Genomic DNA, 11508 nt, shown 5'->3' with positions numbered 1-11508 from the left:
ATGCAGTGCAGATCAAATTGTATTAGATTCCTACCCGACCAATATAGCCTATTAAAATCAAAATTAGGACCTGGAAGTGATGTCATATAGGTAGCTTCTGGTCAGCAAGAAGAAAGGGAAGAAAGCAAATGCAGGTCTGCTTGGCTCCCTCCCCTCTATCCAGCAGCACCCAGCATGCTAGTTCTGGGCCTGCAGATGCCAGGAACAGCCCGAGATAAATGGTGGGAGGCGTGCGTGGGGGGCGACCATTACTGTGGGGTTTGTAAGCAATCAGGCAGCTGTTCAGTCACTGGGTCAATTCCATCTGATGTCCAGCAGCAGCTGACTTGTCAAAATCCCCAGCTGCCAGGTCCGTATGACATAAAAGGGTTAAATCATAAAAAAAATCCACTTCGAAAATTGATAAGATCTATAGCTTTTTGACAAAAACAAGTCTATTTAAAAAAAAAACAAGCCACAATTCCAGGAATGTATGCCTTAGAATGCATTGTGGCTTGTTCCCAGGATCTGGAGAGTAGAGGCGGTGCAAATGTACCACTAGCCATCTAATGGCATCACAGCACTCCTGAAAAATCAGCGGAAAAATGATGAGATTGGACAGAGGGGCAACTGGACATGTCATCCCTAATAGAGGCACACCAAGAGGTGAGGGTTCCATAATAATAAAAGCTCATTCCACACAACATAATATAGTTCTGCTTTAACAAGCTTGTTAGAGCCTTATATTAGAAGGGGAAGCTATCAAAAGAGCAGGACCACTCTTTACACTCTTACACTCTTAAAAAACATGAAATCACAAATATATATACACCATATTTCCAAAAGTATTGGGACACCTGCCTTTACACGCACATGAACTTTAATGGCATCCCAGTCCATAGGTTCAATAGGGTTCCATAGGGTTCAATGTTGAGGTGGCCCACCCTTTGCAGCTATAACAGCTTCAGCTCTTCTGGGAAGGCCGTCCACAAGGTTTAGGAGGGTGTCTATGGGAAGGTTGGACCATTCTTCTAGAAGCACATTTGTCAGGTCAGGCACTGATGTCGGGGGAGGAGGCCTGGCCCGCAGTCTCCACTCTAATTCATCCCAAAGGTGTTCTATGGGGTTGAGGTCAGGACTCTGTGCAGGACAGTCAAGTTCCTCCACCCCAAACTCACTCATCCATGTCTTTATGGACCTTGCTTTGTGCCCTAGTGTGCAGTCATCTTGGAACAGAAAGGGCCATCCCCAAACTGTTCCCACAAAGTTGGGAGCTTGAAACTGTCCAAAATGTCTTGGTATGCTGATGCCCTTCACTAGAACTAAGGGGCCAAGCTCAACCCCTGAAAAACAACCCCACACCATAATCCCCCTCCACCAAACTTTACACTTGGCAAAATGCAGTCAGGCAAGTACCATTCTCGGGGCAACCACCAAACCCAGACATGTCTATCATATTTCCAGACAGAGAAGCGTGATTGGTCACTCCAGAGAACACGTCTCCACTGCTCTAGAGTGCAGTGGCGGCGTGCTTTACACCACGGCATACCACACTTTGCATTGCACTTGGTGATGTAAGGCTTGGATGCAGCTGCTCTGCCATGGAAACCCATTCCATGAAGCTCTCTACGCACTGTTGTTGTGCTAATCTGAAGGCCACATGAAGTTTGGAGGTCTTTAGCTATTGTCGTAATGCTATTGGCAATATAATGTATACTTGATATCTGTATGAAAATTACATATTTTTCTTTTTCAAAAAATTCAACCAGTTTAACAAAAAAAAACAAAGTTTAACACAGTTTGAGAAATGGAGTTTTAAATATAACATGGTGCACCAAAAATACAACATACCTAATATACATGGAGGAATAGTCATGAAGTACTATATTTAGCAAGTTAGGGGCAATATCTGTGATTACAGAGATGTGGCTGAGAAATACGTATATGGGAGAGCAAAGGGTTATGTTGTAGGCCACCAGCATGATGATCAGGAGGTTTACAGACACTATCACAGAGTATATCATAAGGAGTAAAGAGGAGAGCAGCAGATTACACTATGTTCGGTTGTAGAATGCCAAAAAATAGACTGTTGTAGCATTTGTGTCCTGTTTAATATAAAAAAACAAACATAATATTACCTAAAAATACAATAACAATCATCTGACAAAAATGTATTTATTAGACTATAGAGAGCTTTGATATTTAACCGCTTCTCAACCGCCCTATAGCAGAGCTACTGCTACGGGGAGGCAGGGCTGCGTAAAATCACGTACATATACGTGACTTTGCATTTCCAGGTATGGGGCACATGCTCCGCCCTACCTGAACCTGCGATGGTGGCTACACCTGTCAATAACCAAGTCGCAGCCATAGATTCCCCTCCGGCACCCGGAGTTCGCTGAGGAACACTGACAGGGGAGAGGTCTGTATGTACACAACACAGATCTCTCCCCTGTCTGCACCAGCATGCTGCTTTGTATTGATCTACATAGCAGAGCAATACAAAGCAGCATGCTTACATAGTAAATCACACTTAGTAAAACAGCACACAGTTAACCCGTTGATTGCCCCAGATGTTTAACCCTTCCTGCCCAGTGTCATTAGTACAGTGTCAGTGCTTTTTATTAGCACTGATCATTGTATAAGTGTCTCTGGGGATGTCAGTGGCAGTTAGTCAGTTCCTCCCCCTCAGTGTCAGAATGCCCACCGCAGTCTCACAGTCCCGATATAAGTTGCTGATCGCCGCCATTACTAGTATAAAAGAAAAAAATTACAGCCATTTGTAGAAGCTATAACTTTTATGTAAATCAAATAATTTCCACATATTGGGATTTTTTTCAGCAAAGACATGTAGTTGAATAAATATTGGCCTAAATTTATGATGAAATTTGTTTTTTTTTTATTTTTTTATTGGATATGTTTTATAGCAAAAAGTCAAAAATATAGGTTTTTTTTCACATTTGTCGGTCCTTTTTTGTTATAGTTCAAAAATTTAAAAATACAGAGGTGATCAAATACCACCAAAAGAAAGATCCATTTGTGGGGGAAAAAAGGACATACATTTAATTTATGTACAACATTGCATGACTGCGCAGTTTTCAGTTAAAATAACGCAGCGCTGTATTGCAAAAAACAGCCTGGTCAGGAAGGGGGGTAAATCCTCTGGAGGGCAAGTGAGTAAATGAGAAGATAAATATGTCTTTTTTTATTTATTTGAGGATAGATAATACAATTTCATCAAAATTAAAAATTTAAAAAGTCCACAGCGTGTACTACGGACACTATGCTCAATTCCATGAAATAAAAGGGTCTGCAAACATAACAAGTTATAAAAATAATATACTTACACTATTTATTACTGAACCCCGTTAAAAATACATATGTGGTCAAATTTTTACTGCAAAAAAAAAAATTTTAAACAAAATTGCTAAACAATGTTATTTTTTAATGTTATTTTAATAGCCATAAAGGTCTTCCTAAAAGGGATTTATTGAGTCATTGCTTTATGTTTTTAGAGCAAAGGTAATAGAGAAATGAATAAATGAAAACAAGAGAGGAAGAAATGACAGATGCAGTAAATGCCTACCTCAACAGTAGATCTCTCCCAGCGACAATTACCCCCCCTAGCAACAATAGATTATCAAGCACACCTCAGCACCCCCTGCCATAACATACATTCAGATGAACTGGCTCCTCTAGCAGAGTTTGATAGGCAAGCAGATATGTTTGTAGATCAGGTCCAGGATGCTGATGGACCAGACCGGGGAGCTGTCAAACTGTCAACCCTGTGGTCCCAACGAACTGGCTCCTCTAGCAGAGTTCAACAGGCGGATATGTATGCAGAGCGGGGCGGGGACGGTGACAAATTGAGCAGGAGAACTGTCAAACTATCCAACTGTCAAAAGTGTAGCAAAAGCCACATATCGTGAATTTTGAGAGCTTCAGCAAGTTTATGGGAATCCCAGTGATGATGTCAGCACATTGGAGGTGAGTTCCCAATACCATTCCACTCATGCCCATCTACCATTCCAATTTAATACTGCAGAGGTACCTTCTAACCATTCGGAAATCACCCAATGACCCTCCCATCTCCCTACTCTCCTCCCTCCCCCAGTGATCACAGCCTTTTCCATCTCAACCACCCCAGTCTTCCCATCCCCCAACCCCTATCCCACCCCACCCTCAACTACCTTGCCCTCACTAACCCCCCTACTCCCTCCTCCCACCCTTCCCTCACCCCAGCCTCACTCAACTCCCTCCCACCTCCCACACCACCCCTTTACTGTACCTACTCCAATTCCTAGGCAATAGGTATCGGCAGGGGCAGACTGACCATTTGGAAACTCAGGCACTGCCCGAGGGCCGAGGGTCAGTAGGGGGCCCCATGAGATGCCCCTGGTACCTTTTTCATAGGCTTTTTTGAGTTTGGGCAAGGACACAGGGGCCCCATGATCCCCTATTGCCCGGGGGCCCCATGAGTTGTCAGTCCACCCCTGGGTAGGAGTATACAAAGTCCGGGGTGTTGTGGTCAGAGTGAGCATGTGTTCATTGCTTCAGGTCAAAAGAGGAGGTTAGACTGAGAATTTTAGAAGTAGCAGGAGTGTTAGTAGTAACAGGGATGGTGAAGTCACTGCCCGAGGGCCCAGGGTCAGTAGGGGGCCCCATGAGATGCCCCTGGTACCTTTTTCATAGGCTTTTTTGAGTTTGGGCAAGGACACAGGGGCCCCATGATCCCCTATTGCCCGGGGGGCCCCATGAGTTGTCAGTCCGCCCCTGGGTATCGGTAATTGGTATTGGAGAGTACTTGTAAAAAATTATCTGTACTCGTACTCAGTGTTAAAAAAAATGGTATCGGTGCATCCCTAGTTTTTTTTTTTTAGCAAAAAATAAAAGATGATTTTTACATGTAGGAGAGAAATGTCAGAACTGGCCTGGGTGGCAAGTGGTTAGGTATTGTGTATCTAAATAGGTAACTTGAGCAAAGGAAAAATGTTTTGATGATTCTGGTTTTGGATAATTTTGACTTCTGTAGAAATCAGTAAAAGTACATCTTTGGGTGTAACAAAATTTACGAAAACAAAATATTTATTTACAATAAACCCATACTATATGAAGTAGTTATCTAATTTTAACCAAAGACTTCCAATAATAGTATTTTTTGTTAAACAGACATGTTTTGAAAGCATCCTTGATATCTTTATTCCTCAGGCTGTAAATGAAAGGATTTAAAAGAGGAGTAAAAACTGTGTACAACATAGCCAGCGCCTTATTTATCCCTTGTGATTGGCCATCATTTGGAAGCATGTACATGGCAATTAGAGTCCCGTAAAAGATGGACACCACTGTCAGGTGGGAGCTGCAAGTAGAAAAGGATTTCATTCGTCCTGATGAAGATGATATCTTTACAATGGTTAAAACAATGTAGGTGTATGAAACTAATATCACGAAAAATGGCAGGACTATCACGGGGATGCACATCAAAGTAGCTTCCATTTGAACTATGGATACATCTGAGCAAGACAGCTCCACCACAGGGGTAAAATCACAGAAGAAATGATCAACAGTATTAGGTCCGCAGAATTCAAGCTGACTTATACTAAGCGTTAAAGATAGTTCTATGGTGCAACTCAAAAGCCAAGAGGCAAAAGCTAACTTGAGACAAAGCATCTGGTTCATAATGGAGGCATAATGCAGAGGAGAGCAGATGGCTAGATAGCGGTCATAGGACATCACCGTCAGAAGAAGACATTCAGAGGCTTCTGAGAAGCCAAAAAAATAAAGCTGAGTGATGCAGCTAGAAAGGTTTATAGAAGTCTGCCCATGCAGTACAATATTTAGCATGTTTGGGGAAATATCTGTGGTCAGCATTAAGTCAGAGAAGGAGAGCTGGGAGAGGAAGAAGTACATGGGAGAGTGGAGTATCTTGCTGTAGTAGACCAGCATGATGATCAAGAGGTTTCCACATATTGTCACCCAGTATGTCATAAGGAGCAAGGTGAACAGTAGATATTTACATGAGTCCAGGTTGTGGAATCCCAGCAAAAAAATGCTAGTGACATTGCCCTTATTTCTGGTCTGAGTATCCTACAGAAAATAAACAGAATAGTATTAATGTTAATGTAACTTCAAAAGTTGTTTTAATTCGATTCAAATATTTACATTTTGTTAAAATAATCCTTGGTACGGTTCTTTGTTCAGGCGCGTCTTGTTACAGGGCAGGGCCTAAAATTTCAAGTGCTGAGCTACTAGCAAGGCCTTAGGCTACGTTCACACTAGCGTTGTGTGCAGGCGGCAGAGAGGCATTTGAGAAGCGTTTTTACCGCTTCCCAAACGCCTCTGCCAATTCTGCACATTACAGCACATGGTGCTGTTCTAACGGGAGCGTTTGCGTCGCGTCGCGGCAAAACGGACGCCTCTGGTCGAGTCAGGAGGCTTTGAAGCCTCCTATTCTCGTCTATGGTGCCGCTCCGCAAACGCCCGGCCGGGCGTTTGCGGAGCGGTAACACCACTCAAACTGCATTATAGGCGTTTGTGGGGCGTTATTAACGCTCGGCAAACGCCTAGCAACCGCCGCTAAACCGCGCATGCGGCGTTTGCGTAGCGTTAAAAACGCTCCGCAAACGCCGGACCAACGCTTGCCAAACCCTATAGGGGTGTTTGGCAAGCGTTGGCAAAACAGCCAAGTGTGAACAAGCCCTTAGAGTTACTCAACACCAACAAACACACACAAAACAGAGACAACTGTACACACACACAGAGATGTATACACACACACAGAAACATGTACACACACGCGCAGAGACACATGTACACACACACACATACAGACACATGTATACACACACAGGCACGTACAGACACACATACACACAGATACATGTACACACATACACAGACACATGTACATTCATACACAGACACATGTACACACAGACACATGTACATACATACACACACACGTACTGTACATGCACACACACACAGACACATGTACACACACACACATACATGTACATACATGCAGACACATGTACATACACACAAACAAATGTTCAATTGTACATGCATACACAGAAACAGACACACACCACCACCCTCCCCCCATAAAAAGTTGCAGTACTTCGTTGTTCACTCACAGAGCCCGGTACTGCACTCTAGGGGGAGGCAGAGAGCACAGCACACACTCCTTGCTTTGCTTTCACTGCGCTCAGCTATTGAGCAGTCTGACGGCTCCCAGTGCCAATGACAGATCCGGCCTGAGCTCCGAGCCTGCTCAGCAATACGGCCCTGGGGGGACACACTCGCCCCGACCATAATTTCCACTCGCCATTGGCGAGCAAGCGAGTGGAAATTGTCATTCTGTCCCAAAGGCTTCCAATGGAGACATTTCAATACAAGTGACCTTGTTATGGTCATGGCCAACACTGGAATGCATTTCAACAGCACAAAGCTGCCACAAAGCTGCAGGAGAGCAGCAGCAAAGACAGGATGAAAAAATTGAAAATCACTACTCTAGTAATCACCGGCCGGGACCCGAGGATTGACAGCCGAGGCCACAAATGTTCCCCTACCTAGAACTACAATATATACCCACATGGAAGAAAAATATATTTTAAATATGTTTTAAAAATATTCTTCCCAAATATATTGCCATATATTTGAAATACTACAATTTTAGCCATATTCAATATATTTCAAAATATATTTCCGTAAAAAAAAAATATATATATATATATATATATATTTTTTTTTTTTAGTTGAAATATACTTTTAAATATATTGAATATGGCTAAAATTGCAGTACTGCTGAGAAAACTGTTGGCATTATATAAATCCTGTGTAATAATAATAATAATAATAGTACTTCAAATATATGGCAATATATTTGGGAATAATATTTTTAAAATATATTTTTCTTCCATATGGGTATATATATATATATATATATATATATATATATATATTTCTATTTATATATATACGCGTGATTTTTCACACCTGTGCCACCCTGTATCAGTATTTCTGCTATAGGGCGGATGGGAATCGGTTAAAGACCACCCACCCACAATGCACTGTGGGCGGACGGGTGGCCCGTACAGGCGCAGCAACATATTGGTATGCCATTGTATGCTTCTGAGTTATGGGGGGCCCGCATGCACACCCCTTGTCATCACCTGCTGTAATTGTACACAGCAAGAGTCTGTCAGCAAATCCCAGCCAATGATTCATAGCTAGGACCTGCTGATCACAGCCCAGAGCTATGTGTTGATTCCCTCTGTACAGAAGGAGCAATCTCTGTTTCTCATTCCTGCTAAGCAAGGATGAGAAACAAAGAGATGTCTTATTAAAAGCAGCACATATTACACATTGTTAGGCACACATTTAACCCCTTGATTGCCCTAGTTGGTAACCCCTTCCCAGTCATTGTCATTAGTGACAGTATATAGTATTAGCACTGATCACTGTATTGGTGTCACTGGTGATGTCAGTGGCAGTTAATTATTCCCCCCCCCAGTGTAAGTTAGTGTCATATTGCCCCCTGCACTATCGTAATCCCATTATAAGTTACTGATCACCGCCATTATTAGTATAAAAAACATTTCCAGTATAAACACCATAGTTTGTAGACGCTATAACTTTCACGCAAACCATATAATATACACCTATTAGTATTTTTCTACCAAAAACATGTAGCAGAATAGATGTTGGCCTAAATTTATGAAGAAATAAAAAAAATTTTATTGGATATGTTTTACAGCAGAAAGTAAAAAATATTGTTTTTTTTTCAAACTTTTCTGTCTTTTTTCATATATATTGCAAAAAAAAAAATAAAAAACCCAATGGGGATCAAATACCAGCAAAAGAAAGCTCTATATGTGTAAAACAAATGCTATAAATGTAATTTAGGTATCGTGCTGCATGACTGTGCAATTACCAGTAAAAGTAGCGCAGTACAGAATAGCAACAAAAATCCTGTTCATGAAGAGGGTAAAACCTCCCCGGGGCTCAAGCGGACAAAGTAATTTAACCATTAGCCGCCCGGCCAATGGCCGTTTGGCGGCTTCAGATGTGCCTCTTCATTCCGGGTGCACGCCATTTGGCGTGCTCTCGCACATGCGCCGTTTGCGGTAATGCAGAGTGGCGCAGCAGCGGGATCTGTCACGGGCCGTGCACCTCGGACACGGCCGATGACAGATCCGAGTACCGGCTCCCGTTGCTGGTACCATGTGACCTGCTGTGACCAATCACAGCAGGTCACATGACAGTTGTATACAATGGATGGCTTCATTCATGATGCCATCCATTGTATACTAGTGCCTAGCTGTGAATGGTCACAGCTAATCACATGCATATGTCATGTGATTAGCTGTGACCAAATCACAGCTAAGCACAAAAAAAAAAAAAAAAAGCTGAATGAATCGATTTCATTCAGGTAAATGCTTGCTTATAGCAAAGTAATTCTTTGCTATAAGAAAATTGTGTAGAAAAAAAAAAAAAAAAAATACTGATCACTTCCCCAAAGTAGTACAATGTTACTATGGTAACATTGTACTATTTTGGTCATAGTAAAATATGAAAAAAAATCTTAAAAAAAATTAAAAAAAAATGTAATAAAAAATTAAATATAATAAAAAAATTAAAAAAAATATATATTTTTTTTTTTTCATACTGTCACCAGTCAGTGTCCCTGTTCACCGCCATGCCAGTTATATGATGACGCTGTACTGCACTGGTGACAGTATGTAAAAAAAAAAATAGTGAAAATAATTTTTTTCATTTTCGAAAAAATTATGACAAAAAAATACAACTTCAAAAAACTCGCCATGCCTCTTATGCAGTACGTCGGACTGTCTACTCTGCAAAAAGGGGTCATTTGGGGGATATCTGTACTGTTCTGACATTTGGGGGGATATCTGTACTGTCCTGACATTTGGGGGATATCTGTACTGTTCTGACATTTGGGGGATATCTGTACTGTTCTGACATTCTTGGACCTCAAGAAATTAGATTGGCTGTCAGTACTTCAGGATTGATCAATATTCAGATCTATACCATAGTTTGTCAACTCTATAACTTTCCTACAAACTAAATAATACATCCTAATTTGGGTTATTTTCACCAAAGACATGTAGCAGAATACATCTCGGCCTAAATTTATGAAGAACAATTATTTATTTGTAAACTTTTATAACAGAAACAAAGAAAAATGTGGGTTTTTTTCAAAATTTTGGTCTTTTTTTGTTAATTTAGCAAAAAATAAAAACCCCAGCGGTGATTAAATACCACCAAAAGAAAGCTCTAGTTGTGTGAAGAAAATGATCAAATTGTAGTTTGGGTACAATGTTGTATGACCGCGCAATTGTCATTCAAAGTGTGAGAGCGCTGAAACCTGAAAAATGGCCTGGGCAGGAAGGTGTAAAATTGCCCGGTATTGAAATGGTTAAAAATAAAATGTTTTATAATCTTCCAGAATGAGGTTTCAAAAGCAGAGAAGACATATTACACAATGCAATTAGTTTCCATGACAAAGGTTTTGTAAACATAAAATAATTAGAATATACCTACAATATTTGTTACTGACCTCTGGTGAAAATCCATATGCAGTTCAATGTTTACTAAAATATGATGAAAAACACAAAAAAGTGTTAAATAACAGTTGTATATTGATTAGTAAATGTGCATTGATGAATGAATCAATTAACGGGACAATCTATGGACAGAAGATACACAAATATCTTCCAGAAGTGTCTCTCCTCAGTCTCACAAACACTGTATATATTGTATACACATGTATATATAAGAAGCTTTCATTATTCTACAGAGAATGACCTAAATCCCTCTGTGGTTATTTACATGATTTCAAATAATGTTTCCATAAATTAAGTCATTTTGATTGAGGTGACTTGGCTTTTTCCAAAAAAAAAAAAAAAAAAAAGAAAGAAACCTGTTTAGGCAATTGATATACAACAAAATAATTTTGCAAACTTTATTGAAGAAATTTTATTCTGTTGTTAGGAAAACAATCAATTCCAGTTACTTCCTTAACTTCCAGACCGGACACTTTTACCCCCTTCCTGACCAGGGCAATTTTCAGCTTTTAGCGCTATCACACTTTGAATGACAATTGCGCGGTCATGCAACACTGTACCCAAATGAATTTTTTACCATTTTTTTGAGATAGATAAAGCTTTATTTTGGTGGTATTTATTCACCACTGGGATTTGTATTTTTTTTGCTATGTAAATGAAATGTCCAAAAAATTTGAAAAAAAGTGTTTTTTTTATAAAATTTTGCAAATAAATAATATTTCATCATAAATCTTAGCCAAAATTTATTCCGTTATCTTTTTAGTAAAAAAAAAAAAATCCAAATTAGTTTATAAGCAAAAATTATAATTTTTAAACATTTTTTTTTACATTTTTATTTTATTTTTTTATATTATTATTTTTTATTTTTTATTTTTTTTTTACATACTGTCACCCTAGCAGTACAGTGTCACCATGGTGACACTGTACTACTTGTGAGGGG

General features: G+C 40.1%; 1 protein-coding gene across 1 annotated transcript; it reads right to left on the bottom strand.

The window, feature by feature from the left end:
- Positions 1-374: 374 nt before the first annotated feature.
- LOC149452647 (olfactory receptor 1M1-like) lies at positions 375-6045 on the bottom strand. The gene is made up of 2 exons (XM_089689318.1): positions 5151-6045; positions 375-415 (listed from the first exon to the last, which is right to left on the bottom strand). The coding sequence occupies exons 1-2, from the start codon at positions 5962-5964 to the stop codon at positions 375-377; spliced, it is 855 nt and encodes a 284-aa protein (XP_089545444.1). The 5' UTR covers positions 5965-6045.
- Positions 6046-11508: the final 5463 nt, after the last annotated feature.

This window comes from Staurois parvus, unplaced genomic scaffold (genome assembly GCF_062004578.1).
Source record: "Staurois parvus isolate SC_StPar_1 unplaced genomic scaffold, SC_StPar_1.0 ptg000470l, whole genome shotgun sequence".
In the NCBI taxonomy this organism is placed as follows: domain Eukaryota; kingdom Metazoa; phylum Chordata; class Amphibia; order Anura; family Ranidae; genus Staurois; species Staurois parvus.
This window is presented reverse-complemented; position numbering and strand designations above follow the sequence as displayed.

Excerpts from the sequence above, each read along its gene's own strand:
- LOC149452647 (XM_089689318.1), bottom strand. The coding sequence starts at position 5,964 with ATGACATACTGGGTGACAATATGTGGAAACCTCTTGATCATCATGCTG. Across the intron at positions 416-5,150 it reads CAAGGATGCTTTCAAAACAT|CTATAGATCTTATCAATTTT; the intron begins GTCTGTTTAACA and ends TTTGTCAAAAAG.